This window comes from Microplitis mediator, chromosome 9 (genome assembly GCF_029852145.1).
Source record: "Microplitis mediator isolate UGA2020A chromosome 9, iyMicMedi2.1, whole genome shotgun sequence".
In the NCBI taxonomy this organism is placed as follows: Eukaryota; Metazoa; Arthropoda; class Insecta; order Hymenoptera; family Braconidae; genus Microplitis; species Microplitis mediator.
In genome coordinates this window covers 8158335-8175620 of record NC_079977.1, presented here as the reverse complement: position 1 = coordinate 8175620, position 17286 = coordinate 8158335, and the positions used below count along the sequence as shown (strand labels likewise).

The following is a 17286-nucleotide window of genomic DNA, read 5'->3' as shown; positions in this document are numbered from 1 at the left end:
GTGTGTGTGTGTGTGTGTGTGTGTGTGTGTGTGTGTGTGTGTGTGTGTGTGTGTGTGTGTGTGTGTGTGTGTGTGTGTGTGTGTGTGTGTGTGTGTGTGTGTGTGTGTGTGTGTGTGTGTGTGTGTGTGTGTGTGTGTGTGTGTGTGTGTGTGTATGTGTGTATGTATGTGTGTGACCGGTCTATAACTTTTTAACTAATGAACCGATTTGGATGGTTAAGGCAGCAATCGAAAGAGCTTGTTGGCCATCAACTTTTCTGAAAATTTCAGATCATTTGATCAAGTAGACTCGAAAATATTGGCGAATTACGAAAAAAAACATTTTTTTTTTTTAGTTTTGTATTGATTTCTTAGAAACGACTTATACGATCAACTTCAAAATCTAATCAGCTCTAGAACTTGATAAAACGCGTCGATTGCCGCCTTAGCCATCTCAATCGGAGTATTCGTTCGAGAGTTATCGCGGGCGAAAGAAATGGTAAAAAACGGTTTTTTGCGAATATCTTCGAAACAACTGAACCAAACAATTTCAAAATTTTATCACCTCTAGAACTCAATAAAATACGCCGATTGCCGCCTCAACCATCAAAATCGGTCAATTCGTTCCTGAAATATCGTGGAAGAAAGAAATGCTAATATCGGTTTTTTTCGAAAACAATGGCACACAAAAGTATTTTCGAGCTCGAGAAGCTCGAAAACAGCGGGAAGTTTTGGGGCTGGCCCGCAGGGTCAACCGATAGACAGATTTTTTTTGAAAGTGAACCCAGAGTATTTCCAGAGCGGATACGGAGTAAATCCAAAGTGTTTCCAGAAAGTTTCCAGAGTGGATACATACTGACACCGTTATGCACCCACAGTAAATACAAACTGATACCCGAGCGATTCCAGAGTGGAATCAGAGTGAATATATTGTAACGGGGTGGAATCCTTCCACATTACATTTTAAATATAATTTCGACTCGCGCCAAAAGATCCGCCCTCCTTCTTCAACAAATATCAACAACTGAAGAAAATACAGTCACTGATGCGCCGGGGTCGCTACGGTCGAGTCCCGACATTTTATTTTAGGGGTTGGTCAACCTGAGTGGAGAGGTACGAGGGCCAGAGACGACGAGCTATCGGTCTCTTGGCTCGCAGCAACCGCCGTGGACGGACGTGCCTTTCTATCAACTACCACTAACATCTTGGTTTCCACAAAGTTTCTATCTGCTACTACTACTACTACACGTGCTGCTAGTCATCATTTAAAATGGGCCAAGAGCATATAAGCCCACGGCTCGTGGAAGCTTATTTCTTTAATTAAGTTAATTTGAGTTTATTTAACGGTTATTTATATAATAATTATTGTGGATTGGATCTGGTCGATGGGAAAGGATTGGAACGGTTTGGTGGACTTGGAAGGAAGGACTGGTTATGGTTTTGGTCTTGGAGGAAAAGGACCGTTGGAATAAGAAGGACTGGTTAAGATTGGAAATTGTTGGAGTAAGTGAGCTCGTTTGTTTTATTGTCGGGTTAACTATTCATTTGTTAAATAATAGTTTATTAATTGAGGAGTCGTTGTTTGTTAAAGTAGTCGAGTCAATTTGTTAGAGTCAGTAGAGTCACATTGTTGTTTATAAAATTAGTCGAGTCAGTGTCATCCGTCATTTTGGTTATTGTTTATCTCATTAATTATCTGTAAAGCGGCTTCGTCAAATAAATGCCATTGTTTTATATTTAAATTTGACATATAAATTTCATTTATCACAACCTTCCTGATAAGTTAGGTATAAGAATTCTCTCTTCATATTTTAATTCACTGCGTGGTCCAGTCGGGGTTTACCCTCACCTGGAGATACTGAGTTCAGCTAGACAGGTTTGCAAGACACCTTAAGTTTTGCACATGTGTGGGACACTTATTGTATTGAGACCACAAATTCAATTAATATAATAAGTGCACCCATTACAATATACTCAAACAAGAGGGTATTCAGAGTAAATGAATACTGAAGAAAAAAAAATTTACCGAAATATGTTATTTTTAGAATATTCAAGAGCATTTGAATCGTTTATTTGAGAAACCCCGTAAGTCAAGAAAACGAAATTTTTCAGGAAACACAAAAAACATTTTTTTGGAAAAACTTGATATCAAAATAATAAATAAATAATTGAATACAATAATGTTAGCGTCTCTGAAAAAAGTTCCAACAAGAAAAATTTATTTTTAACTTCCCGCTAAGAAAATCGACGATTTTCGAAAAATTGGGAAGTTATTGTTTTCACCCCGATTTGCGAAAATCGAAATTTCATCAGATGTCGACATTTTGAGGTCCTAGGAAGCTATTCTGACTATTTTTAGAATGAAGTCCGAGTGTCTGTATGTATGTATGTATATGTATATATGTGTGTGTGTGTGTGTGTGTGACCGGCTTATAACTTTTTAACTAATGAACTGATTTAGATGGTTAAGGCGGCAATCGAAAGAGCTTGTTGGCCATCAACTTTTCTGAAAATTTCAGATCATTTGATTAAGTAGATTCGAAAATATTGGCGAATTACGGAAAAAAATTTTTTTTTTTTTAGTTTTTTATTGATTTCTCAGAAACGACTCGAACGATCGACTTCAAAATCTAATCAGCTCTAGAACTCAATAAAACGCGTCGATTGCCGCCTCAACCATCAAAATCGGTTCATTCGTTCGTGAGATATCGCGGGCAAAAGAAATGTCAAAAAACGGTTTTTTGCGAATATCTTTAAAACGACTTAACCAAACAATTTTAAAATTTGATCAGCTCTAGAACTCAATAAAACACGTCGATTGCCACTTCAACTATCGAAATCGGTCGATTCGTGGGAGAAAGAAATGCTAAAAACGGTTTTTTCTCGAAAAGAATAGGATACAATAGTATGTTCGAGCTCGAAGAGCTCGAAAATATACCCACAACAATGTTTTCGAGCTTCTTGAGCTCGAAAACAGCGGGAAGTTTTGGGGCTGGCCCGCAGGGTCAACCGATAGACAGATTTTTAACTTCCCGCTGAGAAAATTGTAAATTGTCAAAAATTCGGGAAGTTATTGGTTTCCGTCCGATTTACGAAAATCGAATTTTCATCAGATGTCGACGTTTTGAGGTCCTAGAAAGCTATTCTGACTAATTTCACGATGATGTCCGAGTGTATGTATGTATGTATGTATGTACGTACGTACGTATGTAAATACCTGTATCTTTTGAACGGATGAACCGATTTTGAACTTTAAGGTGTCATTCGACGCGGATTGACAATATCTTGAAGCCGAGAGAAAATTGAGCTTGATCGGTAGGGCTCGTTCAGAGATATTCCAAAAATAAAATTTTTTCAAAAATGTTTTTTTTTTATAACTTTTAATGTGCTGGATAGATTGATTGCAAAATGGACTGGGCTCTAGAGCTTTATAAGCCGCGTCGAATGCCACCTCAACCATCAAAATCGGTTCATTGGTTCAAGAGAAACCGTTGTCGAAAGAATTAAAAAAAAAAAATTTTTTTATTTTTCCTGAAATATCACAAAAACGACTCGATAAATCGAATCCAAAATTTGATCAGCTTTAGAACTTGACAAAACGCGTCGATTGCCGCCTCAACCATCAAAATCGGTTAATTCGTTTGCGAGATATCGTGGGAGAAAGAAATGCTAAAAAATGGTTTTTTACAAAACAATAACAGACAAAAGTATTTGCGAGCTCGAAGAGCTCGAAAATGTATTGACAATAGTGTTTTCGAGCTCAACGAGCTCGAAAACAGCGGGAAGTTTTGGGGCTGGCCCGCAGGGTCAACTTATAGACCGATTTTTTTAAATGAAACTACTTAAAAAAATTATTTAAAGTTAATTGACTTATGAGGTTTCTTAACCAAACGCAGAAAAAAGTTATAAAATTATTGTGTTTTTTAAATGTTTCCACTCAAATCATTTATTACACTGATAAAATGAAGTATTAAATATGTATTTGAACTATGAAACTCAGAAGTTACAAAAAATTATAATTAATTTAAAGATTTTAATTAGTCCTATAACAGTCAACAATAAACCAACATTTGAAATTAATTTCCCAAAAAGCGCGAATTTTAAATAGAAAAAATCTGGGCATCGGTTGGCCCTGCAGGCCAGCCCCTAAACTTCCCGCTCTTAGAGCTCGAAAATACCTTTGTTTCCCTTTTTTATAAGCTTTTCAAGCTCAAAAGGGTTACGTTTTATACCCGAGGAAAATGATTTAGATCTGACCAGATATAATTATATCTGATCAGATATAATTATATCTTGGCAGATCTTATATTTAGATACGATCAGATCTCATTATAACTAGCCAACCACCGTTTATATCTAGTCAGTTCTAATTAGATATAATTAGATCTGGGCAAGATACAATATCAGACATGATTATATCTAGTCTAATCGGCGTATATCTTGTAAGATCTGATCAGATATAACTATATCTAATTTAAATACAACTTTTAATATAATCAGATCTTATTATATCTGCTCAGATACAATCGTACATACATTAAATTTCTATTGACAATAGTTCATATCTATAGTTATTTACACTCACGTGATCGCATACGTGAGTCAGCGCAGTGGATAGCATCAAAGACTTTAAATCGGGAGGATGCAGGTTCGAGGCCAGCAGCGACCGGGATTTTTTCATAAATCATAATCATGTATAATCCGTCTGAGTAACGTTCCTAATACATTGGATTACATTGCAGATCGAATTAAAACTTTCTTTTTTTTTGCTATTTAATATTTCTTTTAATAAGGATCCCAGGAAAAAAAGTTCAGATCTGACCACATATAATTATATCTGATCACATCTGGCCACATCTCGTCAGATAGAGACAACTTAAAGATCTGGTCGGATTTGCTTTGTCAGATCTGATCAGATATAATTATATATAGTCAGGTCTAAACCTTTTTCCCCAGGTATTAAAGTTTAAACATTTAGAATCCAAAATAATTATTGAATGAGCGTTTTTTATATATTTATTCACAATTATGTTCAATACTTAGCTCAAAAATAAGTATTTACGTTATACGTTGTATCTATATCGTGTAAGAATATCTTCATACGAGCGAACATGATGATTTTTAAGCAGTCACTTTCAATGACTTATATAAAGAAGAATACATTAGTTTTGAGTAATATTGTTCAGTAATTATGATGTTATTCAACGAAAAAAGCAGATATAGATTTTACATTTATTGTTCCGTCAACAACTTCTCTCGAACGGATTATCTGATTGGGACGTTTTTGGCAGCAAACAAATGCTTTTATCGAGTTCTAGAGCTGATTAGATTTTGGAATTGATCGATTCGATAGTTTTCGAAATATTCACGAAAAACGAAAAAAAAAAAACGATTTTTTCTCAATCTGTCGTCGACGATATCTCTCGAACGAATTATCCGATTGAGACGTATGAGGTGGCAATCATCGCGTTTTATTGAAGTTTAGAGCTGATAACATTTTGTGAATGATTGGTTCAGTCATTTCGACGATATTCGCAAAACCGTTTTCTACTATTTCTTTCGTCGACGATATCTTTCGAACAGATTATCCGATTAAGACGTTATTGAGGCAATCGAAAGCTTTTATCGAGTTCTAGAGCTGATTAGATTTTGGAATTGATCGATCCGACAGTTTTCAAAATATCAAAAAAAAAAAACGGAAAAAAACTTTTTTTTTTTTTTCGTATTCCTTGAATATCTTAGAGTCTATTTGACTAAATGATCTAAAATTTTCTGAAAATTTTAGATCCATCCACACACACACACACACACACACACACACACACACACGCACACACACACACACACCTACAGACATCACTCTGAAAATGTCTGAATAGCATCCTCGCACCTTCGCACCTTCAAATGTTGACATATGATGAAAACCCGATTTTTGAAAATCGTATCAATAACTTCCCGAATTTTTTGAAAATCGTCGATTTTCTCAGCGGGAAGTTAAAAAAAAATTATTTTTGTAAAACTAAAACTGCATATGTTTATTTGAGTCATTGATTTATGGGGTTTTTCATTTACACGAAATTGCTGTCACCCCGTTAATTTTGTTTTAAACGCTGATTTGATGCATATTTTGATTGATTTCTATGGAGGGACATCCAAAGAACCCAAAAATGCAAAAAACCCAATTTCATAAAAAACATGACTCATGGGGTTTCTCAAATAAACGATTTATTTATTGAATACAAAAATCCCTATATTTCATTACCTGAAACGTATTTTCCCGACTAGAAATTGTCCCAATACATATATTGGACCCCAATTGGGAATCGCTGTGGCATGCCCAGTAGGGCTCCCCCAGTCGGAACCCGATCGGGAACTTGTTGGAATATCCCAACGCTAAAATCACCTACCCAGCATCAGTTTTTCCTAAGTGGGACCTAATTGGGAACTCGTTGGGATAGCCCAATGCAAAAATAAATAACTTTCATTGGTTTTGCCACATCGGGACCCAGTTGGGATCTTATTGGGATATCCCAATGCAAAAATTATTATTATTTTAATAACTTTTATGATTCACATATAATCTGAAATGCTCAAAATTTGTTATTGAAAATTTTTTTTTTCAAAAATTTGATAATAAAAGAAATTTGGTTTTTACACTCGTACACAATGTTTATGTTAAAATTTCTTTTTTATTAATCTAAATTGTTTATAAATAATTTCATTTTATCAAATTTATTTAATTTTCAAATCAAATTGATTTTCACTTCTTCTGAATAGGATATTCTGTTTTGTGTCCCTCCCTCTTCTCTTTTCAATTTTTTCTAGTATAATTTTGATCGTAAAATTTTTTAATTTTTTTTTTAAATTTTGTTTACTGGCTAAAGATTAAACAAAGTACAGAACAATAATATATTTATACAAAGAGTACGTCAATTGTTGCATCACGGATTTTTTATTTCTCCAAGTTATTCTTTAGTATTATGATAAATATACTATTTACACTCACGCGATCGCACACGTGGGTCAGCGCAATGGATAGCATCAAAGACTATAGATCAAAAGGATGCAGGTTCGAGCCCAGCAGTCATCGGGATTTTTTCATCAGTCACAATCATATATAATTCCTCTAAGTAACGCTTCTAATACAATAGATTACATTTCGGATCTAATTAAAATTATTTTATTTTTTTTTTGCAATTTAATATTTTTTTAATAGGGATCGCACGTTTGGGATTACGTAGGTCTTACCCAATTGGGAACCTATAGTGATTGCCCGATCGGGGCCCAAGTACGTTTCTGCGTTACATCCCAATGTAGGGTCCCCATTGGGCAACCCAATTGGTTCCCAAGTGGGTGCAACTAAATATTTCTAGTTGGGTTATTTTTCAGGATTGTAAAAATCAACTATTCAAGAAATTAAAAATATATCACATTGTTGTCATAATGTAATATAGCATCTACTATATGACCATTGAAACAGGCGCTTGTCACACTGTCAAATAACAGAGAATTACCCAAGCCAGAATTGTTTTCAAGTATAGAATATAACAACTCTAAAATATCTATCTAACCAGGGACAGCACAGGAGGTTGGGTGCGATCTAGTGGCGAGCACTGAACTACTTCCACTGCTGCTTAGCACCAGTGACTTTCTCCTCCTCCATTTATATATATATATATATATATATATATATATTAGGGTGGCTCATTTGAAACGACTATTTTTTTTTTTTTGTTCCATTGACGGAATATTGTTCTAGACATAAAAAAAAAATTTTCCACAAAATTTGAGCCCTTAATTTTAATTTTAAGAACTCGCTAATTGAATTTGAAATTTTCCCATTCATTTAGCATGTAAGGTGGAGGTTTTTTTTTTTAATTATCTATAGCTCTGCTGCATTTCACGTTTTTTTACTGTCCATAGGCAGAAGTTGTAGGGGAACCTTTATACTTCAAAAGTTCCTACAGTGAAATTTATGTGACAGGAACGGGGTCAGAGTTAAAAAATGTAAAAGTCGATTTTTATCGATTTTTGGGTATTTTTTGAGTTTTTCGTAGAAAATATTGTAGTTACCGAAAAAAAGTAAATGACAAATTTGTAGGAAATTAAATTTGCTACAAAAAAGGTCCTTTAAGCCAAGGCTGTAAAATCTGTTGTTTCTGAAATAAATTGAATTATGCATATGAAAATTCAAGATATCTTAGCAGAATATGGTTTGTTAAATTAATAATTTAATTTTCATTTATTAAATGTTATTTTTGGACATCATGTTATTTTTTCATGAAAATATAACTGAAAAAAAAATTTATCTATATGGGGCATTCCACGCCAAATCGGACGGTTTCAAAAATTGATTTTTCCGATTTTCTTCAATTTTTGGTATTTTTTAGTACCCTTCAAAAGAGGCTTCCCAGTAAATTTTGAGATCTTTTTGATTAATGGTTCAAAAAATATCGAATTTTCAAAAAAAACCGCTCTTTTTATGGTTTTTTGATCATAACTTTCGTAATAATGGTCGAAATTCAATGTTTTTTTATTCAAAATTTTCGTTTTTAGTTGGCCTTTACAGACAAAAATGCATAACAAATATACGAAATGTTTTTGATCGAGATTTTTGAATTTTAAGTTTTCAACCGTGTTCCAAAATTTCATCTAATTATTCGAAAAAGCGACGAAGCTATATTCACTAAGGAGTGCTCTAGTTCATAAAACAATCGTTAATGTAAAATTTTCGAAAGAACACGGAAATAATTAAAAACGTTTGTGATACAGTATCGTCGCTTTTTCGAATAATTATATGAAATTTTGGAGCTCCTGTAATGATCTTAGCTGTATTGTATAGCAAATGTTTCTTTTGCTTCGAAATAGTTGCTTTTTAAAAAATAAAAGTATTTATTATAACAGCTTATAAATAGCATTAACTTTTACTTACTGCTTTTAAATCCCTACTCAGAACGAAAAAATATCGAAATTAATTTATAATATGCAAGAAAAACAAGTGTACAATGTCAAAAATCGGTACTGATGATAATTTATAGCAAAAAAAAAATTTTTTTTAATTTTGAAAAATCGAAAATTTTGAATAAAAAAACATTGAATTTCGACCATTATTACGAAAGTTATGATCAAAAAAGCATAAAAAGAGCGGTTTTTTTTGAAAATTCGATATTTTTTGAACCATTAATCAAAAAGATCTCAAAATCTTTACCGGGAAGCCTTTTTTGAGGGGTACTAAAAAATACCAAAAATTGAAGAAAATCGGAAAAATCAATTTTTGAAACCGTCCGATTTGGCGTGGAATGCCCCATATAGATAAATTTTTTTTTCAGTTATATTTTCATGAAAAAATAATATGATGTCCAAAAAAAACATTTAATAAATGAAAATTAAATTATTAATTTAACAAACCATATTCTGCTAAGATATCTTGAATTTTCATATGTATAATTCAATTTATTTCAGAAACAACAGACTTTACAGCCTTGGCTTAAAGGACCTTTTTTGTAGCAAATTTAATTTCCTACAAATTTGTTATTTACTTTTTTTCGGTAACTACAATATTTTCTACGGAAAACTCAAAAAATACCCAAAAATCGATAAAAATCGACTTTTACATTTTTTAACTCTGACCCCGTTCCAGTCACATAAATTTCACTGTAGGAACTTTTGAAGTATAAAGGTTCCCCTACAACTTCTGCCTATGGACAGTAAAAAAACGTGAAATGCAGCAGAGCTATAGATAATTAAAAAAAAAAACCTCCACTTTACATGCTAAATGAATGGGAAAATTTCAAATTCAATTAGCGAGTTCTTAAAATTAAAATTAAGGGCTCAAATTTTGTGGAAAATTTTTTTTTTATGTCTAGAACAATATTCCGTCAATGGAGCAAAAAAAAAAAATAGTCGTTTCAAATGAGCCACCCTAATATATATATATATATATATATATATTTTGTAACGTAAGATTCTCTTATACTCAATTAAACCCAATAATTACTCAAAACTTTACTCAATGTAATTACTCAATAACTCAAAACTTAAATTAACCGATCATCCCTCTCATCTCCTCCAAATCCTGACGGGCGCCAGCCGACTTTTATTTCTCCGGTATCGGCAACCGGTCTAAACATACACGTAAATTAAAACCTAATATCTAAATCCTTTGGAGATGAGAGTCATGAACAGTGGTAGCGGCATGTCCTGGTGCGCTCAGTATGCTAGGTTGTGGAGAGAGGGTCGCGGTTTTTTGACGCGGAAGAAGCCGATTAATTAAATTAAAATCAAAATAAAATAAAAGAACAACACAAAACCAAATAAAAATACCATGAAGATGACACGAGAGTGACGCGGAGGGCCCAAAAGGCCCGCGGTCTAGTACTCTCGGTCTATCACGCAAATAAATACCTGAATACAACATCGGGAACCTCTCGACGATGACGGATCACAAAACTTAATACACTACTAGATAAAATACAAAATAAAATAAACAATGCGGTAATTTACGACAACTATCACGACAAACGGCTCCAAGAGCACAATACACAGAGCCACAAGCTCCAAAACAACAACAGTCCCCGGTTGCGGTCGAGGTCCACCTTGGCGACTTTCCGACTCACCACCGCTTACTTCAAGACTCCAAACTCGACTACTGGGTCGACTCGTACACAAGTGACACCAAATCGCAACTTACTTACTAAACGGTAGTTGCACAACTGTTACACAATAATCTCCCACTCTAACTCGCTCGCTCTACTCCTTCTCTTTCAATCTCACATTCTCGCTTCTCCATCCATTTTTACCTTCACAAGCATACAAGCCGTGGACTCACGGGCCTTTCCGTACTGTCACTCCCCGTAATGTCCGAAGTTAGCGAATTCTTGGCTTCCTCGAACATCGCAAACGAGGCCTGCCATCCCCCAAATAAACGTAAACATACCCCAGCTAACTCCGGGTACCAACACGAAGGGGCGGCGACATCTCAGTCGCACCTCCGTGATCAACATGTCAACCCCGAGGGCTAAGCCTAGGCCTAGTCGTCATCACTGGTTGGGAGGCACGTTATCTTGGCCACTATCCGCGACACAGCTAGATCTCCCCCGTCAAATCCACGCTCTACCACACAGACACTCCAAAACATACCACATACCGTACACGTACTCTATCGCACACTTAACTTACCATACACACTTATACTCCATATGCTCGGCTCACCATCTATTACACTCAACTCGACACACATACTCACTTTTTCTCTCACTATCACACAGACTCACACTTACTCAACCTTCAACTCCATCTCTTCGGCAATGTCACGTCACAATATATATATATATATATATATATATATATATATATATATATATATATATATATATATATATATATATATATATATATATATATACACAGAAAAAAAAACTATCTTGGCTGAATATAAATTTTCTTGAGTCAAGAAAATTTTTGGGTCAAAGAAAGAAGGCCAGAATTTTCTTCGAGCAAGTATTAAATTTACTTGAATTTTAAATCTTACGTCAATAAATCATTTCTTAAGTCAAAACTCTTTTACGATTGAATTAAAATACTTATTTATTAATTCAAGATACTTGATTTTCTCAATTCAAGAAAAATTTTATTTATCCAAGATTTGCTATTTACTTGTATTAAAAGTGAACTTATTTATCCGAAGTTAATACATTTATTAAGATAAATAATTTTTTTTTTAAAACAAGAAGCTTAATTTACTTCATTCAACAACAATATCTTTTGATTGAAAAAAATAAATTCGTTGTACCAACAAAATTCTGTTCTTCTGTTGGTAATATAGTTTCTCTAGACAAGCTGTATGAACGACTTGAGCATAGAGTAAATTTTCTTGGCTGAAGAAAATTTTGTTCTTAAGAAATGAATTCTAACTTACTCTCTCTTTCTCGCACTAGCATAGTAAATTGATACCGAGTCCACATTTTTTATCGAAATAAATTAAAATTAAATAATTGAATTATATTATTTAAAATAAGTTAACTAATTTATATAATTAAATAAATTTATAATTTTTTTTCTAACCGAATTTTTTTTTATTAAAAATTTTAATATTCTTATATCGATATAAGAATATTAAAATTTCGATCGAAATTGTTTTATGAAAAATTCATATAATCTGTTCAGTATTTTGCTAAAATGTAACATTTTTCCAAATTATTGTCAAAAATCTTTTTATTTTAAATTCTGTGTTTAAGATTGAAAAATATGACTGACTGCAAAGACAGTGTGGGTTAATAGATGTAGGCAAAAGAAACGTAACTTGGCAGAGGCTGGGATGGCTTAGTTGGTAAAGCTCTCGCGCGACGCCGAATCGATCTGGGTTCGATTCCTGCACAGAAAAAAAGGAAATCTTGAACCAAGAAATAAAATGTCTTCGAAATTTTTTTCTTGAACCAAGCGAAATTTCTTACTTTATTGAAGTAAAAAAATTATTTGGATCAAGAAATTATTTCCTTCACGGAAGACATAATTTTCTTAGTCTGAAACATAAATTCCTTAAACCAAGAAAAAACTTTCTTGGTCTCAAAAATTTTTTTTTTGGTTCGAGATGATTTTTTTTTCAATTGAACTAATTTTTTTTTTGGCTGAAAATTGTTACGTTTTTAAGTCGAGAAAAAATTTATTGAGCTGAAACGAAAAAGTTTTTGAACCATAAAAAATAATGTTTTAAACCAAGAACAAACTTTCTTGGCCCAAGAAAGTTTGTTCTTGGTTTAAAGCATTATTTTTCTCGGGCAAAGAACGTTTGTTCTTAACTCGAGAAATTTTTTTCTTGTCCAAAGACTGTTACCTTATCGAGTCAAGAAACAATGTCTTGAGCTAAAAAAAAAAATTTTTGTACTAAGAAAAAAAATTTTTTAAACCAAGAAGAAACTTTCTTGGGCCAAGAAATTTTTTTTTGTCGCAAACAAAAAAAAAATTTTCAGCCAAGAAATTAATTTCTTTAGTTAAGCAAATAAATTTATCGAGCTAAAAAATTTTATTTTTTTTTTTAACTTCCCGCTAAGAAAATTGTAAATTTTCAAAAATTCGGGAAGTTATTGGTTTCGGTCCGATTTACGAAAATCGAATTTCCATCAGATGTCGACGTTTCGAGGTCCTAGGAAGCTATCCTGACTAATTTCACGATGATGTCCGAGTGTATGTATGTGTGTACGTACGTACGTACGTACGTTCGTACGTACGTACGTACGTACGTACGTATGTATGTATGTAAATATTCATAACTCTTGAACGGATGAACCGATTTTGATCGTTGAGATGTCATTCGACGTGGCTTGTTAATGTCTTGATGCCGTAAAAATTTGAACTTAATCGGTAGGGTGCGTTCAGAGATATTTCAAAAATAAAATTTTTTCGAAAATGTTTTATTTGGATAACTTTTAATTTGCTCGATGGATTTATTCCAAAATCTAATCAGCTCTAAAACTCTCTAAGCCGCGTCGAATGCCACCTCAACCATCAAAATCGGTTCATTCGTTCAAGAGAAACCGTTGACGAAAGAATTAAAAAAACAATTTTTTTTAGGTTTTTTCGAAATTTCTCAAAAACGACTCGATAAATCGATTTTAAAATTTGATCAGCTTTAGAACTTGATAAAACACGTCGATTGCCGCCTCAACCATCAAAATCGGTTAATTCGTTCGCGAGATATCATGGGAGAAAGAAATGCTAAAAAATGGTTTTTTACAAAACAATGGCATACAAAAGTATTTGCGAGCTCGAAGAGCTCGAAAATGTATTCACAATAATGTTTTCGAGCTCAACGAGCTCGAAAACAGCGGGAAGTTTTAGGGCTGGCCCGCAGGGTCAACTGACAGACCGATTTTTTTTCATGTTTTTATTGAACAATTTTTTTTTTGTTTAAATATTATCAACAATGCTGTGAAGCAAATAAATACTATATCAGAAGCAAATATAAGGGATAGGCAAGTTTCGCAATAAGTTAAATATTTAAAACAAATTGAGAAAAAACAATTATTGTTTAACAGAGGAATCGAACCCAGATCGATTCGGCGTCACGCGAGAGCTTTACCAACTAAGCCATCCCAGCCTTTGCTAGGCTATGTTTACTTTGCCCACATATACTGAGCCACACTGGCTTATGGTCAGTCACATTTTTAAATCCTAACCACAGAATTAATATTACAAATATTATCGCCAATAATTTAGAAAAATGTTAGTTCTGACGTTTGACTAAAATACTGAACGGATCGTATGAATCGTTCATAAATGAATTTCGACATAAAAATAAAAAAGTTTAAAAAAAAAAACAAATTTAATTACAAAAAAAATTGAGAAATTATTCAATATTATGTAATTACATTAATTAATTAATTTATTGTAATAATATAATTTGGTTATTTAATTTTTAATTTATTTAAAATAAAAAGGTGGACTTAAAATCCATTTGCTACGCTAGTGTGAGAAAGAGAGAGAGTGGGGAGTATTCAGTCCTTAGGCTGCGAAGAAGGGAGCACCTATGAGTGAAAATCCAAGAGAAAACTTTCTTGGCTTGAGACTCTAGTAATCTTGGTTTGAGATTTTTCGTGTGATTGGTCAGAGAAAGTACACTATACTCAAACCAAGAGTTTAAATTATTTAAACCAACTCCCTTTATTTTTAGTTCGAGCTCGTACCGTTTATTGTTTCAAAACATTATAGTTCTTTAATTAAGTGTATAATTTTCTCAAACTAAATAATTTCATTTCTTGGTTTAAGTAAGTAACATACTCAGGTTAAAAAAAATATTTATTATGCTAAAAAATGCAAGTATTTCAAACAAGTAATTCTATTATTGGACCAAGTATGAAAGATGTATTGGCTTAAGAATTTTTTTTCTTAATTGAAGATTTAAAATTCAAGAAATTATTTCACTTCGTTCAAGAAATTTCTGGTTTTCATTCCACTCGCTGAAAAATTTCTTGGTTGAAGAAAAATTTTCTTCGGTCAAGATTTTTTTTTTCTGTGTGCGTTAAGCGATAATTGTTTTTCTCAATTTGTTACAATATATAACTCATAGAGAAAATGTTCTATCCTCTGATAAAATGCCTCTAATTAAGTATTTATCTGCTTCACATTATTGTTAATAATATTGAAATCGAAAAATAATTTTTTCGATAAAAAATAAAAAGCTTCTTAGCTCAATAAATTTCTTTACTCAACTGAAGAGATTTATTTCTTAACTGAAATTATATTTTTGATTGCGACAAAAAAAATTTATTGGTCCAAGAAAGTTTTCTCATGATTTATAAAGTTATTTTTCTTAGTTTAAAAACATTTTCGTATTAACTCAAGACATTTTTTTTTAACGACAAGATAAAAACATTTTGGAGTAAGAGACGCAATTTTCTTGAGAGGAGAACATTTTCTTGAAACAAAATAAAAACATTTTGGAGCAAGAAATTAAATTTTCTTCAGAGAAGAACATTTTCTTGAAACAAAATAAAAACATTTTAAAGCAAGAAACTAAATTTTCTTAAGAGGAGAACATTTTCTTGGAACAAAACATAAAGATTTTGGAGCAAGAGACTGAATTTTCTTGAGAGAAGAACATTTTCTATGATGAAGATCAAATCAATTAGATCCAGAAATTAAATTTTCTCGAAAAAAGAACATTTTTTTAAAACAAGAAAAACTTCTCAAAACGAAATGCAAATTTATTAAAACAACAAAAAAAAAATTTCTTAAAGCAAGAAACTTTTCTAAAAACAAGAAACGATTTTTTCTTCATTCAAGAATAAAATTTTGAAGAAAATATTTTACTTGAACCAAGTAAATCTTTTTTTCTGTGTATATATTCTCCCAGCAAATTTTTCTCTTAAGTCTTTTACATTGAAAACACCGGCACACAAAAAAAAATTGTCTGTACACCGAACGCTATCTATCTACGGGCATGTTTTTCGACCCGCTGAATGTGAATTTCGAGTCACTTTAGGCCGTCCAGCTTTCAATTTCGAGTAAATTGCAAAAAACCCCCAAAAATAGCGAAAATTCGATGTTTTGACAAGAAAAAAAATTTTGAGATCTAAGGCAAATAATTTTCATGTATTTTGATCTGTTAAGTACTAATTTCAATCGTACTTAAATCATAAACCGTTTTAAATTTAAAAAAATTGTAATAAATTATCAAAAATCGATAAAATAGCAGAAAATTACTACTGAAAAAATGGAAAAAAATCTTTTGAACACAATTAAATAAATTTCTTGAATTTTTTATTAACACAATACAAGATTAAAAGCTGAAAATGCAAAAAAATTGTAAAATCTATGAAAATGACGTATAAACAGAATTAGAAGAATGATTTTCCCAACTTTTAAACTGTTTTCCGGTGGTATCGAACTCTTTTATTTTCAAATGATCTACGGAGTGGATTTCTCTTTCTTTTGGTATATCTCTTTTGAGTGTTCAGCAATAGTCTGCCATCATGTTGATATTCCAATTTCCTTGATACCTAGTCTCCATTTCACTTATGTCTTGATGAAAACGTTCTCCCTGTTCTTCACTGTAATCCCCAAGATTCTCAGGAAAGTGGTCGATGTGAGAATCTAGGAAGTGTAATTTTAGATTCATTAAGCATCCTAAATTTTTGTAATTTGTCACTAATTCTTCGACTAATTCTGGGACCCAAGCAGAATCCAAATTTGTAGTTTGAATGCAAAAGCATTCTTCATAATTTTGTTTTAATCTATCTGAAAACGTTCTGCGGTTTTTTACCGGCTCAAACCCCCCACAAACGTAACAAAGTAGATCAGGACTCTTATTGCATAGATGGGAATTGCTTCTCGACAAGAAGCTTAGCAAACTACAAATTTGGATTCTGTCTGGGTCCCACACTTTGTTTGTGGTCAATGTAATGTTATGTTGACACGATAAGAAAAAACCAAAAACAGAGAAAACTTGAAATTTACAATTCCCATGATCTGGACTTCACCAACTAGTTCGCATAACTGTTACTTCTGTATGACTGAAATTGCCGGTTTTACTTCGTCGAATAGAAGTAAAATACAGTACACCAATGTTTCATCAGCTGTTAAGCCACAGAAAACAGTTATTGTTGACGAAACCGAAGCTCTTGAAGAGATGGAAGTAGAAAAAGAAGAAGAGCCAATGGAGAAAGAAGAGGAAGAAGAAATTTCTGAAAATGAAAATCCCGAAGATGAAGATTTCATGCCAGATGGGAAAACGAAAGACCCTGAAACATTTAGTCGGGAAGAACTAAATGATCTCACACGAGATTTAAATTTGCCTAAGGATGGAGCTGA

At 32.7% G+C, this 17286-nt stretch overlaps 1 protein-coding gene across 1 annotated transcript in view; it reads right to left on the bottom strand.

Moving 5' to 3' along the window:
• The window catches only part of LOC130675029 (pancreatic lipase-related protein 2-like), a 33609-nt gene extending 17015 nt beyond the window's left edge, over nt 1-16594 (bottom strand). Inside the window, exons 1-2 of the mRNA XM_057480484.1 lie at nt 16476-16594; nt 10384-10440 (exon numbers count right to left, since the gene is read on the bottom strand). Coding sequence (XP_057336467.1) covers nt 10384-10440; nt 16476-16594 — 176 coding nt within the window. The remainder of the gene's footprint in view (nt 1-10383; nt 10441-16475) is intronic.
• Nucleotides 16595-17286: the final 692 nt, after the last annotated feature.